General features: G+C 44.5%; 1 protein-coding gene across 14 annotated transcripts in view; it reads left to right on the forward strand.

Annotated features, from left to right (window-relative positions):
• LOC132398296 (zinc finger protein 521) overlaps nucleotides 1-20,174 on the forward strand; it is a 475,733-nt gene that overhangs the window by 76,704 nt on the left and 378,855 nt on the right. Inside the window, exon 1 of one of the 14 annotated variants that reach the window (XM_059977594.1) lies at nucleotides 20,103-20,120. The exons of the other annotated variants lie outside the window; for them this stretch is intronic. Coding sequence (XP_059833577.1) covers nucleotides 20,118-20,120 — 3 coding nt within the window. The 5' untranslated portion in view covers nucleotides 20,103-20,117. Of the gene's footprint in view, nucleotides 1-20,102; nucleotides 20,121-20,174 lie in introns of those variants that run through there. 14 annotated transcript variants of the gene reach the window in all.

Raw genomic sequence — 20,174 nt, forward strand, 5'->3', positions numbered from 1 at the left:
TGTTACAGTTGAACTTGCATCTACCACTTCTGCTGACAGCCCATTCCACATTTGCACCACCCTCTGAAGCTCCATCTCACCTTTCAACTTTAACCTATTGCAAGGGAATTGAAATTGATTTGTTATTGTCATTGGTACCAAAGTACTTCAAAAAGTAAATGCATTGAGGTGGTAGAAAGGGAAAAGCACAACAAACAGCAGAATAGTTTTACAGTTACAGAGGAAGTGTAGTGCAGATGAACTGGAAAGTGCAAGATCATAACGAGGTAGATTAAGAGACCAGGTGTCCATCTTAATGTAGAAGAGGACCATTCATCAGTCTGATGTCAATGGGATAGAAGCTATCCCTGAGCCTGGTGGTGTGTGCTTTCAGACTTTTGCATCTTCTGCTTGAAAGGAGAAGAAAAAAATGACTGGGGTGGGTGGGGCTTTTGATGATGTTGGCTGCTTTACTTAGGCAGCCAGTAGCATCAAAGACTCCACCTGCCTCCTGTAATGGGGGAACCAGAACTGACTGCAGTACATACCGCGGGTGTGACCTGGCCAGAGTTTACAAAGCTGCATCATAACTTCCCGACTCTTGTGCCGATTCCCCTGCTACATTCTGACCACTTTATGGCCTGTGAACTAGTGCTAGGGCTGAGTTTTGTCTGGAGCAGTTTCTGTGTTCAGTGATGCATACAAGCTGTGTAAGCTCTCAGGCTGGACTGCTGCACATACTGTCCCTTTTTGTGCAGGTGCATGTTCACTGTTCTCCAGGCCTCTCCCTGTCAGCTGCCTTCATTCCACCCTGGGCAAGCGGACTCCACTTGTCCACGGGTGTTAGTGCGGTGACAGATTATCAAGCGCATTGGATTCTTATTTGAAAAGCTGTTCTCCCTGACAGTGGAGATGTCTCCCGATGCCAGGATGTGATCCATTTTGTGTTTGTTTAAGAAAGCAAGCAGCTCAGATTTCACCTCAAACTCCCTTCTAGCTCACCCACCCTCTTAGCCACATTCAGTTGCGAAGTATTGGCTGGAATGTTGAGCAGACCTCTTTAATCCTATCTGGATACATCACAGTTCAATGTGGCAACTGCTCTGTCCATGACCTCAAGAAACTGCAGAGAAATGTGGGCTCAGCTCAGAAGGTCACAGGAGCCAGCCTTCCCTCCGTCTACATTTCTCACTGCCTCAGTCAAGCAGTCAGCATAATCAGAGACCCTGCCCAGCCAGACATTCTGTTCTCTCCTACCCCTCCCATCGGGTGGAAGGTAAAAAAAACCTTAAATGACATACCATCAGAATCAAGGACAGCTTCTATCCTGCTGTTGTAAGACTATGAACAGTTTCCTACAGCGATAGGATGGACAGCCCAGTCCCAATGCCAATGCCTGCAAGCACATACAATCAGGCTCAGAAACAGCATCTATCCTGCTGCTATAAGACTATTGAACTGTGGGACTATTGACTTCACAACCTCCCTTGCTATGACCTTGCGCCTTATTGTCTGCCCGCACTGCACTCTCTCTGTAACACTTTATAACCATATAACAATTACAGCATGGAAATAGGCCATCTCGGCCCTTCTAGTCCATGCCGACGCTTACACTCACCTAGTCCCAGTAGCCCGCACTCAGCCCGTAACCTCAGCCCATAACTTCATTCTGCATTCTGTTATTACTTTCCCTTGAACTACCTCAATGCACTGATGTAATGAAATGATCTGCCGGACAGGTTTTTCACTATACATGTGACAATAGTAAACCGATTCAATTCAATAATGCATGTTGTTTTTCTTGCTTCTGCGTTTATCCCCCTGCCCTCTCCAAATACTGTGCCTCTTACTCTGGCTTTGCACCTTCCCTTCAAGTGGTCAAGGTTAATGGTAGGTTGTTCCAAGTTCATTGCTCCCAATAGTGCCTTGATAGAGTCATGCAGCATAGAAACAGAACCTTTTGTCCAACCGGTCCAAGCTGACTGTGATTCCTTCTGAGTTGGTCCTATTTATCCATATCCCTCTGAACCCTTCTTATCCATGTGCCAATCCAAATACCTTTTACATGTTAGGGTAGCTCCCTCAACTCGATGGTATCCAAGGCAAAGAACAGCGGTAAAGTGAAGGCAGGATAAAGAACAGAGCATAAGAAACAGAGAAGCTTCTAAACTGTTCCTTTCCATGTACCTGTCTAAATGCCTTTTAAAAATTGTAATTGCACTTGCTTCTACCAGTTGCACTGGCAGCTCAGTCTACATCCTCACCACCCTATGTGTGATCTTAGTTAGAATTAGTTAATTAGTACAGATCTGTACTAGTTGTTGAAGACATGCTGGACCAGTGAGTTTCAACTTGTAATAGGATCACACAGTCATACAGCACACAGACATGCCCTTCTGCCATCTCATTTATGCTAATTATCATACTTATCTACACTAATCATGGTATACCTCGGAGATTTAAGAGCTCATCCAGATATCTTAAATCCAACCAAAGACAGGGGACTCTGGAAGCAGTCATGAGGTTTCAGCCAACTGATTTATTTTGTGCAGTTCTGGCTGCCACATTATGAGAAAGATGTGGGGACTGTGGAGAGGGTGCAGAAGGGATTCACCAGGATGCTGCCCCGAGTTGAGGGTGTGTACTATAAAGAGAGGTTGGACAAATTTGGGATGTTTACTTTGGAGTGGTGGAGGCTGAAGGGAGACCTGATGGAAGTTTATAAAATTGTAAAAGGCATAGATAGGGTAGACAGCTGGCATCATTCTCCTAGGGTAGAAATGTCAAGGACTAGAGGAAATGCATTTTAAGGTGAGAGGGAGAAAGTTTGAGGGAGATTTGTGGGGAGAGAGTGGCAGGGGCCTGGAGTGGGCTGCCAGGGGTGGTGGTGACAGCAGCATGTGTGAGGTTGTTAGATAGACACATGAATATGCAGGGCATGGAGCATATGAATGATGTACAGACAGAAGTGAATGAGTTTAATTTGGCTTCATATTCAGCCAGAAAGTCTGTTCCTGTACCAGGTCCAGCAGCATCTACAGAGAAAGAAGCAAGATTGAGTATTTTGTGTCGAAGACCCTTGAGCAGAAGGTTTACGACCTCCACGGCTCCAGAAGCAGTGCTGAAAGTCCATTTGTGGTTTCCATGGACACAGTGGACTGAATGGCCTTCTATTGTGCAAATTTCTGTGATTGCATCCCCCATTCATCTCCAGTACTTAATAATTTTCCCACCTGTGTCCCTGCTGGTTCTTCTGCCCAGCCCAATTAGACTGTTAGCTCCCTGCAAAGCTGTGGTGCATCTTTATCTCCCACCTGGCAGAGTATGTGATTCCCAATGTGACACTCCCAATAAACTACACTGAAGTTTAGATTAAAATTCTCCAATTATAATCCCATTCAGATGAAGCAAATTCATTAATGCATACCAAATATTCCAGACTGTAAACAGATTTTGATAGAAATTGCCAGTGAGTAGTTAATTTTGAAGTATGCAATAAACAATCTTAGATTTATAAAATATTGAATATTGGTATTTATTCATGTTTAATAATTAATCAAGGCAATCCTTGAACAGCAATCCGCCTACCAAGGAACTTAACCACGTTTACAGATCTGTTGGGTCTAAGTGCGTGGTGCCAAAGACCTGGTGAACACAAGGATGTGAATTCCAAATTCCCTCCGTTCACTAGGGAATTTACTATTTTTTTGGAAAAATATATGCTTTTTCAGAGTCAGATTTATTATCATTAACTTAAGACGACAGCAGTACAGTGCAAAGGCATAAAGATCTATAAATTGTAGAAATAGTGCCAACATGGGTTCATGGACCATTCAGAAATCTGACAGCAGAAGGGAAGATGATGTTCCTAAAGCAATGAGTGTGGGTCTTCATGGACATCCTGATGGTAGCAATGAGAAGAGTGCATGTTCTGGATGGTGAATGTCCTTTATGAAGCCTCTTCTAGAGGCTTCTACTGAAGATGTTCTTGATGGTGGGAAGGGTTGTACCTGTGATGGAACTCACTGAGTCTACAACCATCTGCAGCTTCTTGCGATTTTGTGCATTGGACCCTCCTCACCAGGCTGTGAAGCAACCAGTTAGAATGCGGTATAGAAATAACAAAATGTCACAAACTCCTAATGAAGTAGAAACAATGACATTCCTTCTTCATGATTGTATCTATGTGTTGGGTCCTGGAAAGAGCCTCCAAGGTATTGATGGACAGGAATTTGAAGCTGCTCACCCCTTCCTTTGTTGACTCCTCAGTGAGGATAGCTGTGTGTTCTCCTTACTTCCCCTTTCTGAGGTCTCAATCAGTTTTTTGAACTTGTTAATGTTGAGTGCAAGATCATTGTTGCATAAGGGCCGCATCTATTGCCCACCCTAATTGCCCCTTGAGAAGGACTGAGTCACTTTCTTGAACCACTGCAGACCTTCAGCTGTCTGTGCTCCTACAGTGTTGTTGGGGAGGAAGTTTCAGGGTTTAAACCCAGCACCAATGAAGGACTAGCAGTAAATTTCCACGTCAGGATGGTGCATCGGGGGAACAGGAGCAGCAGATGGCCATCCAGCCCTGGAGCCTGCTCTATTATTCATCAAGAGCATGGCTCAAGACTGCAAGAAATTGCAGAGAGATATGAACACAGTCAGTCCATCAGACAAAACAGCCTTCCCTCCATTGACTTTGTCTACACTTTTCACTGCCTTGGGAAAGCAACCAACGTAATCAAGGACCCCCACCCATCCTGGTCATTCTCTCTTAACACTCCCTTACCAGAGGGCAGAAGCTTGAGAACATGTACCACCAGGCTCAAGACAGTGTCTATTTTGCTATAGTCATTTCCTATTATATGCTAAAGATGAATTCTTGATTTCCCTCTACCCCCGTGTCTCTCGCATTTTATTTGTTTACCTCTATCATTTGTCCTCTGTAACTGTAACACGATATTCTGCATTCTGTTTTCTTTTCACTACCGCAGTGTACTCATATATAGAATGATTGTCTGGTTGGCATGCAAACAGAACTTTCTCACTGTATCTCAGTACATGTGATAATAACAAACCAATATCTATACCAAGAAACATACTCCTATCTCATATCCCTATTTTAAGCCACACCCCTAGTCCTAGGCTCTTCTAACAGGGAGAACATGCTCTCTGTATTTAGGAGACATGACAGACAGCAGATGCTAGAATTTGTAGTAATTATGGAACTGCTGGAGGACTTCAGATAGTTGAGCAGTATCTTCTGCATGAAGACATGGTTGGCAGCTCAAGTCATCTGACGCAACGTCTTAAAGTCAAAGTATTGAATGAATGAGTGTCTGTATTGTGGTTGCTAATGCTTCACAAGAACATAGAACAGCATGGGATCAGAGCCTTCAGCCCATCATGTCTGTGTTGAGCACAATACCAATTTAAACTGAATACCTTCTGCCCACACATGACACATACCCCTCCATTCCCTGCCTATTCAAGTGTCTCTCTGAAAGCCTCTTGCATGCCACAATTTTACCTGCCTCCACTTTTAACACGCCCGGGTTCCAGGCACCCAGACCACTCCCTGTGTAAAAAAAAATCAAGGGTTGAATGGTCTCTTCCTGTACCTATTTCTCTTGTTCATCTGTGCTTCAGTTTCAACATCTTGCACTTACCCCCTCACATCTTAAAGCTTCGTCCTCCAGTATTTGGCACTTCTCTCCTATCTGTGCCACTCATCGTTTTATAAACTTTCAGATATCCCCTTAGCCTCTGACACTGCGGAGAAAACAGCTGAAGTTTGTCTAGCTTCTCCTCTTTACTCATGCCCTTTAATCCAGCAAGCGTCCTAGAGAGCCTCTTTTCCATCAGCTCCAAAGCGTCCACATCCCTAATGGACAACCAGAGCTGAATACAAGGCTCCATACTTAGCCTAACCAAAGTTTTATACACCTGCATTATGATGTCCCGATGCGGAAGGGGTTATATACTTGTAGATATGAAGGGAATCGGGCGATATACCATGAACAGACTCAAGGGTTGAATGATCACTTCATGTCCCTATTTCTCTTCTTCATCTGTGCTTCAGCTTCACCGTCTGTCTGAAAATGGTGCCAGGCTGCTGCATTAGAGGCCCTTTCTAAAGGCAGGGAGTCTTTATCATTGCAAGGTGTGTGCTGTAGAGTGGTAAATGCTTTGTAAGTCTGCTCGTAAAGCAGGGCATACTGATGCCTGTTCTGGGACCACTTTCGAAGGGAGGACATGAAGAAAGGTTCATGAATAAAGAGGTTTAAAAGGGCCAGTCGCTTTCTTTTTAAAAAGCATTTAGGAACAGTCTGCCTGTCAAAACCTCCATTAGGCACCCTGGGGAATTGTATCGCATATATTTATTTTGACAATTTTTGTTTAAATTCTCTGCTTACAGCGGTTAGTGTCAGGGTGACATTTTTTTCTGTTAAACCTGAAATCTTTTATCATTTCTCTCCCATAGACCCACCCTTTACCCAACATCTCAGCCATTTCCAAAACAATGAGAGGCCTGCATTTCTGTAGAGCCTTTCGCAGCATCAGGCTATCCACTAAGAGTTTTAAGATCACAAGTTATAGGAGCAAAATTAGGCCATTTGGCCCACTGAGTCTACTCCACCAAAGCAATCATGGCTATTTTTTTAAAGCCTGTTCTCTCTTCTCCCCATAGTCCCTATCTCCCAAATTCCCAATACCCAACACAGTAAAGAAATGGTCTTCAGAGGCCATCGAGGCCTAGAAGGGCTGCTTTGCGGTTACTGACTGGAATGTGCTTTGTGACCAACATGGGGAGGACATTAACCCAACTTACTGATTCCATCACTGGCTACATCATCTTCTGTGTGGTCCCAGTAGCTAAGGGCTGACTAAAAGTCTTGAATGATGACCATCCAGTGGCCCTGACCTCACACATCATGAAGTCTCTATAGAGGCTGGTTCTAGCTCACCTCCCAACCCCTGGTCAGGTCAGCCCTCGATCCCTTGCAGTTTGCCCACCAGGAGCCATTGATCTACCTGCTGAACAGAGCATACTCCCATTTGGATAAGAGGCCAGCACTGTGAGGATCGTGCTTTTTGATTTCTCAAGTGCCTTCAATACCATCCGACCCCCATTGCTGGAGGGAAAAGCTCTGTACAATGCAGGCTGGCTCTTCCGTTGTATGCTAAATAATGGACTACCTGCCTGGCAGAACGCAATTTGTGCGGCTTCAGATCTGTGTGCCAGACATGGCTGTAAGTAGCACTAGGGCCCCACAGGGGACTGTATTGATCCCTTCCTGTTTACCCTGTATACCTTGGACTTTAAATACAAAACTGAGTCATGTCAGCTGTAGAAATTCTCTGATTACTCAGGAATAGTTGGGTGTATAAAGGGAGGACAGGTGCCCTGACTTTGTTGAATGGTGCAAGCTGAATCACCTGCAGCTCAACATCAGTAAGGCAAAGGAGATGGTGATGGACTTTAGGAAGACTAAGCTTGCACTGCTCCCTCTTACTATTGATGGTGAGGAAGTGGGTATGTACCTGGGGGTGCACCTGGACAACAGAGCTGAGTGGAGCACCAACAGAGAGGCTGTGTACAAGAAAGGCCAGAGTCATCTTTACTTCCTGAGGAGACTGAGATCCTTTGGAGTATGCAGGCCTCTCCTTCTCATGTTCTACCAGCCTGTTGTCACTAGTACAATCTTCTATGCGGTGGGTGCTGGGGCAATGGTATCAAAATGGGTGATGCCAACAGGCTCAATAAACTGTTTCGAAAGGCTGGCTGTGTTATAGGAGTCAAACTGGATACACTGGAGGCTGTGGTAGAACAAAGGACCCTCCGGAAAATCCTGGCATTTCTGGACAATGTTTCTCACCCTCTGCATGCCTCCTTGGCTGAACAGAGGAACACTTAGTAATAGACAGACAACTGCGCTGCTCCAAAGAGTGCTATATGAGGTCATTCTTACCCTCGACCATTAGATTCTACAATGAGTAAACCTATAGCCTGGAAAGTGATGACCCCTTATTAGTCTCTGTTTAAGCTGTTTAGCACACTCTGCTATCACGGACACCCTGTGTAATACTAGCGTCACTTCTTACCTGGATGGTGTGAATTAGTCCCGTTACTGTATAACATTATGGTAATTCTTGTACTACCATCATATCAGTGTGAATTTGTAAATCATGTAATCTTTGACTTGTACATCTTATTTTGAAGGTAACTTTTTTTTTATTCTTCTTACTCTCTTCTAATATTTGTATATCTGTGTACTTGTAATCCTACTGTGACACTGTAATTTTCTTTAGGATCAATAAAGTATCTATCTTACCAATCAAGTGGCTATTGATTTCTGCCTTAAATCTACCCAATGACTTGGCCTCCACAGCCCTCTGTGGCAACAAAATCCACAAAATCACCAACCCCGGCTGAAGAAACTCCTCCTTGTCTCAGTTCTTACGAGAGGTCCCTTTTTTCTGAGGCTGTGCACTTGAATTTTAGACTCTCCCACTTCTCCATGTCCCTCCAGCAAGACTTTTCTCTATCTGGTAGGTTTCAATGAGATTATTCCCTCATCTTTCTGAACTCCATCGAATACAGGCCCAGAGACATCAAACACTCCTAGTACATTCAGCCTTTCGTTCCTGAGGCCACTCTTGCAAACTTCCTCTGGAGGTGTCTGTGATTTCTCCTTTGACTGACGTACAGAATGACAGAAGGTCTTCTTGAAGCAGTTGAGCAAATCCCACAGCCTTCTAGCATACAGAAAACTCGCAGAGATGGCGGTGTGACAATGGTAATGATTTGCTCCATTCTATGTCCTTCCTCGATTTACACCTTCTCCAACAGATTAGCCGCCAGTGGCAAGTCTGGACTTGGACATCAGTGGACAACAATCTGTGTCATTATTTGCTCTCTGACATATGCCAGACATTTTCTTTCATCTCCCACCCTTCCCTGCATCTTAAAAGCAAATTTCCTAGTTCTGACAAATAGATGAATTTTAGAGTTATACAATGTAGAAATAGCTCATTCAGCCATCCATCCATGGTGTTGAGACTGAAATAGCCGACCATCACACCTATCAAGTTTGTGGACAATATGAAGATAGGTAGGGTGACAGGTAGTGTTGGGGAAGCAGAGAGGCTACAGGAGGACTTAGACATATTAGGAGCATGGGTAAAGTGGTAGATGAAATAGTGTCAGGAGGTGTATGGTGATGCACATTGCTTGAAGAAATAAAAGCTTAGACTGTTTTTGAAATGGAGAGAAAATTCAAAAATCTGAGATGCAAAGGGAGTCTTTGTGCAGGATTCCCTAAAGGCTAATTTGCAGGTTGAGTCAGTGGTGAGGAAGGCAAATGCAAAGTTAGCATTCATTTTGAGAGGACTAGAATATAAAAGCAAGGATGTAATGTTGAGGCTTTATAAAGCACTGATGAGGCCTCATTTGAAATATTGTGAGCAATTTTGGACCCCTTGTCTTAGAAAGGATGTGCTGAAGCTGGAGAGGGTTCAAAGGGGGTTCACAAAAATGATTCCAGGATTGAAAGGCTTATCACGAGGAGTGCTTGGTGGCTCTGGGCCTGTATTCACTGGAATCCAGAAGAATGAGAGGGATCTTATTGAAACCTGTTGAATGTTGAAATGCCTTGATGGAGTGGATGTGGAGAGGATATTTCCTATGATGGGAGAGTCGAAGTCGAAAGCCTCAGAAACGAGGGACGTCCATTTAGAATGGAGATGAGGAATTTCTTTAGCCAGAGAGTGGTGAATCTGTGGAATTTGTTGCCACAGGCAGCTCTGGAGGCTAAGTCATTGGGTATATTTAAAGTAGAGGTTGGTAGATTAGTCAGGGCATGAAGGATTATGGGGAGAATGCAGGAGATTGGGACTGAGAAAGTAAAAGGATCAGCCATGATGAAATGTCAGAGTAGACTTGATGGACCAAATGGCCTAATTTTGCTTTTGGTCTTTTGGCCTATTTATACTAACCCATGATTCCCTATTCCTTATTTCCTGCTCATTCAATTACTTGTCCATGTGCCTCTTAATGTTGTTACTGTTTCTGCTTCCACCAAACACCCTGGTAGCTTCTTTCAGATATCAACTACTCTTCTGTAAAGAAGAAATTGCCCCATTGATCCCTTTTAAATCTCCATCCCTTACCTTAAACCCTTGCCCTCTTATTTTAGACATCCCCAGCGTGGGAAGCAGCCTCTGTCTCCCTGTCTCATCCGTCAGCTTCTCCGCTGCAGGGAAAGCCGGATCTACCCTGTCTAATCTCTTTTGACAAATCAAACCCTTCCAGTCCAGGCAATATCCACATGAACCTTTTCTGCACCATCTCTGGCTTAGCCATATGCTTCCCGTAGTGTGACGACCCAAACCACACACAATATTTCAATGCGGCCTAGCCAACATTTTGTGCAGCTGCCACATGATATCCTTACTCATCATCCTGTCTACCTCTGTTCCCAATCTCTGGAACTATGTACTTTGTACCTCTAGATCTCTCTGTCCAACAACATTCCCCAGGGACTTAGAGTTCACCATGCAGATTGTAGCCTGGTTTAACTTCACAAGGTACATCTCTACGCACGTGACTGAATTAAATTCTATCTACCATGCCCTTTCTCACTTTCCCAGTTGATCTAGATGCTGTTGTAACCTTAGACCAACATCATCAGCCACCATGCCACCAATTTTGGTTTCATTAACAAATTACAAATTGCCCTCCTACATCCTCATCCAAATTGTTAATACCCAGAACAGACAACAGAGGACCCAGAGTTGACCGCTATAGCGGTCATCATAGCCGCTGGTCACTGGCCTCCACTCTGAGAAACAACTCATCACCAGCACTCTCTGACTCTTACTTCCAAGCCAATTCAAGGCAAACTCACCCTCAGTCATAAGTGATAAACCTTCTGGGCAGCCTACCATATCATGTTTCCCTTTTCACAGATGCTGTCTGACATATTGAATCTTTTCCCCAAACCTTTTTTTAATTTCCAGCAGAGAACACAAGAGCACAGGAAAAGAGGATCAGGAGGAGGCACTCAGCTGCACAAACCTGTGCTGCCATTTAATACGATCGTGGCTGATCTGCCAAGGCCTCATATCCTCTTCCGTGCCATTTCCCCATTGCCTTCAGAATCAGAATAGAGTTTATTATCATGGGTTTATATGAGGCGAACTTTGGTGTTTTGTGGCAGCAGTACTGTACAAAGACAAAGTTATTATAAATTACAAATTAAATAGTGAAAAAAAGGAATAGCAAGGTAGTATTCATGGGTTCATGAAACATTCAGGAATCAGAGAGTGGAGGTGAAGAAGCTGTTCCTGAATTGTTCAGTATGGGTCTTTAGGCTCCTGTACCTTCTCCCAGATGGTAGTATCTCATTGCCCGTTTTTTCAAGCATTTATCAATCTGCATCTAGAGTTCTTTTTGCTTTTTGACTTTAGTTTACGTTTGTGCATCTCAAGATGAAAGTTGCCCAAAGGGATCAGGAAAAGTCTCCTACAACATCAGACTGGAGGAACTCAGCAGGTGGAACAACATCAGTGGTGGGATGGGGGTTGGGAAGGAGGAGCTGATGACGTTTTGGGTTGAAACTCTGCACCACAACGGAGAGGAGAGAAGTGGGGCTGGTGACAGAGGAGCCAGATGTGATTGGAGGACTGAGGAGGGGTGGAAAATGACAGGCAGATTGTGCCAGAAGAGAGGAGAGGGTGGAGTTGGGAAACAGTACTCCAGTCCTGATGCGGTGTATCAACTTGAAATATTGATGATATCTTTCCCTCCATTGATACTGCTGTGTTCCTTCAGTAGATTCCAACATCTGCAGTCTCTTGTGTTCTCTCTCCCCCTCCGGTGGTAGCCTAGGATGTTTTGGATCTCCTGGGAATCCCACTTTAATGTCTGGGACATGTCACTTTTGTTGCCACTGTACTAGATTCTGCTTCAAAGTAGATTTATTATCAAAGTACATAAATGTTACCATATACAATAGAATTAATGAAAAACTATACATAATCAGACAAAAACTGACAATCAGTGTGCAAAAGAAGACAAACTATTAAAAATAATAATGAGAACATGAGTTTTAGTGAGACCAGTTCAGATCTGTGTTGAATGAAGTTGTCCATGCTGAGACACAAACCATGACTTCTGACTCTGGGGACGGACCACAGGGGGTCTTCATGGAGGACTCAGGTTTGTGGTGCATGATGGATTCTCATGTTTGAGAGTGAGAGTGTGCAAATGAGACTGGCAGGGTCTAACGTCCAGTACATTTTAGGGAGGCATAAAGCAATAGGGTGAATACACACATTTCTTTTCCCAGGGTTAGGGAATGAAGAACAAGAGGGAAGAGGTTCAAAGTGAAAGGAGAAAGATATAATACAATTCTGAGGGGTAGCATTTTCACACAGAAAATGTGGCATGTAGAGTGATTTGCTAGAGGAAGTGGTAGAGGTGGGTACAATAATAACATACAAAAGACATTTGGACAGGTACAAGGACAGGCTTAGAGGAACATTGGCCAAATGCAGCAAATGGGACTAATGGATAAGCATCTTGGTCAGTTTGGACCATGTGGGCAGAAGGGCCTGTTTCCATATTGTATTACTCTGCGACTCCTTGGGTAGCTGCACACCCATTAGGCTGTTTTATTGTAGTGTTTACGTGCCGGTGGACACCTACTTTCTTGTCCCAAGATGAATCTGAAAGGGGTTTCCCAAATACTGCAGGACAGATGTGGAGGCCATGGAGAGTGTTCCTAGGACATTGCCTGGATTAGAGATAATGTCTTATGAGGAAAGGATGAGCAAGGCAGACTTTTCTCTCTGAACTGTAGAATGATGAGAGTTGATTTGATAGAGGTATATAAGGTTATGAGAGGCATTGATAGAATGGACAGCCAGCAGCTTTTCCCCAGGGCAGCAATGCCCAATACCAGGGGACTTCCATTTAATTTGGGAGGAGGAAAGTTTAGGGGAGATGTCAAGGACAGTTTTTTTTTACACATAGAGTGGTGGGTGCCAGAATACACTGCCGATGTGGTAGAGGCAGATACACTAAGATCTTTATGAGACAGTTAGATAGGAACATGGAAATAAGAAAAATTAAAGGTTATGGGCTATGTGGGAGGGTTAAATTGATCATGGAGTAAGTTTATATAGGTCAGCACAAGACTGTGGGCTGAAGGGCCTATACTATGCTGTGCTGTTCTATGTTTCTACTTGCTCCCCAGCACCCTGGCCTTGGATTTTAACATTGGTTAGCCCTTTTTGGGAGAGCACATGGCTTTGTGAGTTGGGGGCTTGTTGATTTGGGAAATGTGGCCAAACAAGGAGCCTTGAAAATTCCCTCAAGTGGTTCCCTGGGTATGAAGAAACACCTACCCTGTGCTGTGTGAGGTATAGGGAGGACCGGGAGATCAGAAGTATATTTTTATGGGAGGAGAAGATGGCAGAGAGGGGAAAGAGGGTGTGGCTTGGGAACAATGATGGAATGCTACTGGAATTGGAAGAGGGCAGAGATTGCAGAGTTGAGAGGAGTTAGTGGAGTGAGTGAAACTCAAAGAAAAAGGGATCAAAATATGCACAAATACTTTCCTCTACCCATATGTCCAGAACTGTACTTTGCTTGGTGCTGAACAGTGATATCTGCCTCTTCATCACCCAAGTGAAGACTTTGGGGTGTCTTCGTCTGAGGATTCAAAGACTCTGGGACCACCTGCCTGTTCCAGAAAAGTAATTGAAATCTGTCAGTTTGTGTACGAGGGGAGAGCTTCTAAAGCACCTCTATACTCAACGGAATATATTAACTACCGACGTGAGGAGAGCTGGGAGTGTAAAATTGTATATTATAACCTTGTCGGCACTGAGGAAGTAATTGCCCCATATGTTTTGGTGATAGGCTCTCTATCTCTGCCGTGGCTAATTTATCACATTAAACTGCTAACAATTGCTGGTGGAAATATTACACAAGGAAACAACATTTTATGTTAAGTTTGGGTTTATTAATCTTCAGGGGTAGCTGAGGCAGCTAAGTGCAGCCTAGCCAGCAGTTTGTGTGTCTCTTCTAAATCATTACCCTAATTGAGAAGAAGAATTCACAACTCCAGCATCTTGCTGCAGCCTTTTATATCTCTGTAATAATCAAGGCTTCTCAAAGGGTAGACAGCTTATGTGGCATCAGTAGCCTCAGAGGTGGGTTGTTCTGCTGTCAGTGCACTTTCATAACCTCTAGGAAAGAACAGGCTGCCTTTTTAAACCTGTGCCAAGTTATTTTGAATCTTAAACAGTCAATCTATCCCATTTAACTTGTATTCATTTACACAGAACCCAACAGTCAGAAAATTGTACAAATGAAGATATGCCCTTTGGCCTATGAGGTACTCAGTGACATTCTAACACCCATTTACACCCATCCTTTTTATTGTCCCATGAACTTGCCCCAGATTCTACCTCCTCACCCACACACCTGCGGGGGAATTTACAGAGGCCAGTTAACCCACCAACCCGTTCGTCACAGGGAGAACATGCAAACTCCACACAGTCAGCATCTGAAATTAGGCTTGAATGTGGATCTCTGGAGCTGTCAAGGAGTGAGCCATTTGCCATCCCTTCTGTTTTAACCCATTTGTAGGATGGAGGTGTGAACTGTCTAGGCAGGCTTTTGTTGTCCTGCCTTGCTGCCCCTGAAATAACTATCATGCTGGGAGAAAGGCATGGTAAATAAAGCCCCCAGAGTCACAGGGTAAGGAAAATAGATCTCTTCCTTTGAACAATAACCCAATAGTTTCAGTACTGTGTACAGTTCTGGTCACCTCCTTATAGGAAGGGTCTGGAGGCTTTGGTGAAGCTGCAGAGGAGGCTCACCAGGATGCTCTCTGGATTAGAGGGGATGCATTACTAGGAGAAGTTGGACAAAGTCAGACTTTTCTCTGGCTGAGAAGAGATCTAATAGAAGCTTTTAAAATTATGAGAGGTGTAGGTAGGGAAGACAGCCGGTATTTTTATCACAGGTTCGAAATGTCAAGTATGGCAGTGATATTTAGCAGGCTGTTAGACACATATATACAGGGAATGGAGGGAAACGGACCTGATTGTGTACAGGCTGAAGAGAATTAGTTTTATTTGGCATTGTTTTTAGTGCAGACACCATGGCCAAAGGGCCTGCTGTACCTCTCTATGCTCCACGTTCTGCAGTATACTCATACTGCTGTGACCATGGAATCTGAAGTTCAGTTCCTGCAACAGGATTTGAACTCACACCTCCAGATCACCAGTGGATTGCTAGCTCACTATAGAACATAGTACAGGTCCTTCAGCACATGATGTTGTATCAGCCAATATAAACCCACTCTGTAGTCAATCTAATCCTTCTCTCTTACACAGCCCATAAACCCTCAGCTGTCTGTCATGTTCCCACTAGAAGCTTTTAAGAAAAAAAGATCATAACACATAGGAGGAGAGTTAGGCCATTGGGCCCATCGAGCCTGCTCTGCCATTCAATCATGGCTGATTTATTTACCCTCTCAACTCCATTCTCCTGACTCCTGCCCATAAACCTTTGATACCCTTACCAATCAATAACCTAAGAATCTTGGCTTTAAATATACCTAATGATTTGGCCTTCAGTGCCGTCTGTGGTAATGAATTCCACAGATTCACCACCCTGGGGCTAAGGATATTCTTCCTCATCTCAGTTCTAAAGGAGAGTTCTTCTATTCTGAGGCAGTGCTCCCTGGTCCTAGACTCTCCCAAAACACTTTTAAAATGGAGTTGGGAAGCAGTTTGCATACTCACAGTGCTGATGGCTTCGAAAAGCCCTTATTAATCCTCTGGGTCCCTGCGTTTCTGATGCAGCCCGCTGCTGCAGTAGTACACGTTGCCTCTGCTGTACAAATTGGTTCAAAGTCGGGCTTTGGAAAACCCATTAGGAATTGCAAACCATGCACTGAGCAGCAGTACCTGGATATTACTCTGTCTTCCATTTGCTACCATGGATCGAACTTCAAAGTGACGGCTTCACATGCGAAGGAGGTCAGAGTTGTGCCCATAAATAATTGTAAAACTGTTGCTCAAAAACCATTTTTATCACTTACAAAGTGACCTCTGAGCTTCCAAAACCCAGATGTGCTATTAAAGGTTAGTGAGACAGAAGCTGTCACCTTGTAGTCCGGAGAAATATTAAAGAAAGCCTAGTTCTTGTAAACCCCTAACCAAGTTCTCAGATTGATCAGAGGAATATTTGGCTGTGGACCAAGTGTCCATTGAGATATGGCCAGAGGTTGTTTATCCCATCAGCACTCGCAGAAATATCCATTCCTGGTCTCCTAGTCTCCCATTATTCTGCTGGAGTGCTGATCTAATTTCCGGTTAAAATTTCACCAATAGCACCGAATCACACAGCACTGGAGGAGGCCAATCAGCTCACTGAACCTATGCTCTCTCTCTGAAGTCCCACCTTGGTATCATGGGGAACAGAACTACCAGAAACGGTGCAGTGGGTTGAGCCAGTGACCCAGGTTCGATTCCAACCTCAGGAACCGTCTGTGTGGAGTTTGCACATTCTCTCTGTGTGTGAGTTACTGCCGGATGTGGGTCGGTAGCTTAGTTGACTGTTGTAAATTCTCCCTTGTGTGTTGATGAAGGGTGGCATCACGGGAGAATGTGAATCAGGTTTAAAATCACTGAGATATGACATGAACATAGAGCTCAAGACTGTACAGCACAGTATATGCTCTTAAGGACAGTATGGTAGGTAGCAGTTAGTGTAACAGAATAGCATGTTATTGCTGCACCAGTGTTTGGGGTTGAATTCTGGCCTCTGTCTGTAAAGAGTTTGTACATTCTCCCCGTGACTGTGTGCGTCTCCTCCGGTGCTCCAGCTACATTCCAAAGACGTATGGTTTAGTAGGTTAATTGGCCATGTGGGTGCAATGGAGCTCGTTAAACTCGTTGGGCTGGAAGGGCTTGTACCTTGCTGTAATTTGAAATAAAATAAAGATATCCTTGATTGGTTCTACTGCTCCCATTCTCAAAGCCTCAATCCGTTCTTTCTCTTAAGTGGTTGACTCACTGACCCAAGTCTGGCTTCCTCATTCCAGGCTGAGCCTATCACTTTCTACCAGCTTGACACCTCAAGCCTCTTTGACATCATTGCTGGGGACTGCCAGTAGTTTTCGTAATTCTGTTCCCCATGATACCAAGGCTAGCATGAATTCAGTGGGCTGAATGACCTCCTCCTGTGCTGTGAGATCCAATGCTCAGGAGGTGAAATACTAGTGATGGGTGGGGGATCTAGTATTGGTTTATAGTGTATATTTCTTTATTACTGTCGTATGATAAGATTAACAGTTCAATTTCCAGTTTACCATCCTGTGGCCCTTGCACCTTATTGTCAAACTGCACTGCACTGCACTTTCTCTGTTACGGTGATACTGTATTCTGCATTCTGTTATTATTTAACCTTGTTTTTCTACATTGTTGCACTTGTGTATGGAATTACCTGTCTGGACGAGATACAAAATAAAGCCTTTCACTGCATGGGACGATAACAAATGAATTACTAATGACCAATTAGTTTTGCGTGCCATCCAGACAGTGCACAAGGAAATCAGAATGCAGAATATGGTGTTACAGTACAAAGACTGCGCAGTGCTGAGAGACAAATAAAGTGTCAATGTAGTTTGGGCAGTTAAGAGTTTGTCTTTTTGTGTATGAGACATCTTTCGAGTGCCTGACAACAGCTGTTCTTAAGCCTGGTGGCACATGCTCTCAAACTTTTATATCTTCTGGCCAATGGGAAGGGGGAGCAGTGAGAATAACCGGGGTGGGAGGGCTCCTCGATTATGCTGGCTGCTTTCCCGGGGCAGTGGGAAATGTATTTAAGCTGAGAGAGGTAAGTTAAAGGAGATGTGTGGAACAAGTGCTTTACACAGACTGTGGTGGATGCTGGGAACGGGCTGCCAGGGCAGGAGGTGGAATCAGATTGGTTAGACATGTAACATGCAGGGAATAGAGGGACGTGCAGGGAGGAGGGGCTAGTTCACCTGCATCGTGTTTGGTTCAGACATTGCGGGCCGAAGGGCCGAGTTGTTCCCTTCAGATGGGATCAGATGGAGGCTGGTTGATATGTGACTCCAGGCCTTTCCCTTTGATGTGAATAATTATCAGCTATGTCATTGAGTATAGGAGCTGCATCTGACACTGGTAAGGCCATACTTGGCGTAACGTATACAGTTTTGGTTGCCCTGTTATAGGAAGGATTTTATTAAACCAGAAGGAGTGATGAAGCGTCATGGCCCAAAACATCGACTGTTCATTTTCCTCCATAGATGCTACCTGACCTGCTGACTTCCTTCAACGTTTTGTGTGTGTTGCTTTGCTTCCTGGAACATAGGAGATTGGTGGGGGTGCCCTGATAGAGGTATAGAAGATCACGAGGGGCATAGCTGGGGTGAAAGCTCATCGGCTCTTCCCCAGGGAGGAGTTGCTAAAATCAAAAGGGTACAGGTTCAAGGTCAGAGGCATAAGATTTGAAAGGGACATTAGGGGCAGCTTCTTCACACAAGGGGTGCGGTGTATTTGAAATGAGCTGCCAGAAACAGTGGTTGAGGCAACACATTAACATTTAAAAGCCATCTAGATAAGAACACAGACAGAAGCTGCTTATAGGGCTGTGGGCCAAATTAGGCAGATTGGACTAGTGCGCTGGGCAGCACAGTCTATGACTCTGTCTCTCATCCTGGGAACAAGGGAAGGATACAAAGTTGGTCAGAGCAGTTTTGTTTTGCAGTAAATTCCATGTGACATTCAGAAGTGGATGTGCTCAGTGAGGCTCCAGGGTTCAGTCAGCTGCTTTGTTTGTGGATGAACTCCCCGCAGGAGACAAGGATGCGGGATCATTTGAGGTGGTGTTCCCGTTGGTGCCACAGAGGCAGCCCCTCAATCAGTTCCACACCCATTTCCCCCAGTCAGTCCGAGTACAAGAGGCAAGGACACCAGTCAAAGTTCAGTAACTTTATCAGGAAGCATGTGTATGTTATCATGTACTACCTTGGAGATTAATTTTCTTGCAGGCATTTACAGGATAAATAAAGAAATACAATAGAAACTACAAAAAATACATAAAGGTGGACAAACAGCCAATGTGCAAAAGAAGACAAACTGTGCAAATAAAAAAATACTGAGAAGATGAGTTGCAAAGAGTCCTTGGAAGAGAGTCTGTAGGGAGTAGAATTAGTTCAGAGTTGTGGTGAGTGAAGTTATCTATGCCAGTTCTGGAGCTGATAGTTGTGGGGAAGTAACTGTTCCTGAAGCTGGCGGTGTGTCTCTGCCAACCCATTGACGTAAATTTGACTTCATCCCCTTCTCTCCACCACTGATACAAGCGGAAAGTTCTTCAAATCAGCCCCCCCCCACCCACCGCGCAGCCTCCTCCTGAGTTCCCCCTGGAACTCCTACACTCCTTTTGATCACAGTCTCATCGCCGTGGTAACTTGCCCATATCGGTCCGTTGCAGCTGAGAAGACTGCAAATCCCTCTTGGATTCAGAGGGAAATACAGTGTTCCCTGCATGATGTGTGTGTGTGTCTGTGTGCTCTTTCAGATTTTTGTGTCTGGGCTCCTGCGAGTCCATGGACCAAAGCCCAGGAAACTCCTGACCTGATGTGCAGTGGCAGAGGCTTTCACCCAGAGTTCCTCTGCTTTGCTCTCTGCTGCTCTTGCCTCCGTCCCATGCACCCCCTCCGCTACTCTCCCAGGTCTTTAAAAACAGTTGAGTTCTCTTGGCTCTGACGTCCCCACAGACCCTGGAGGGGTGGGGGAGGGAGTCTCCCACACAGCTTAGGACTGACTGATCCCCAGACAGACTTCTGAAATGCTGAATGGATGAACTGTTGTTTTCCAGTTCTCCCTGCTAACCACACAACTTGGCAGAAGTATCAGACAGAATGAAGAAACATTGGGTCTGTCATTTTTTACCGACTATCCGCCATCATAGGTCCGACAGATTTATCCATTCTCTCTGCAGAGCTCCCGGTCAGACAAAATCCAGCCTGCTTAAGAAGATGATGAATACTGATTGAACAGGATTGGAAATTCTGAGTGCCGTCCCCAGATTGCAGATGGTTGGTTTATAGAAAATCATTATTAAGGAAAAAAATTAAATTGAGGCCAAAACT

Source organism: Hypanus sabinus, chromosome 1 (assembly GCF_030144855.1).
Source record: "Hypanus sabinus isolate sHypSab1 chromosome 1, sHypSab1.hap1, whole genome shotgun sequence".
In the NCBI taxonomy this organism is placed as follows: domain Eukaryota; kingdom Metazoa; phylum Chordata; class Chondrichthyes; order Myliobatiformes; family Dasyatidae; genus Hypanus; species Hypanus sabinus.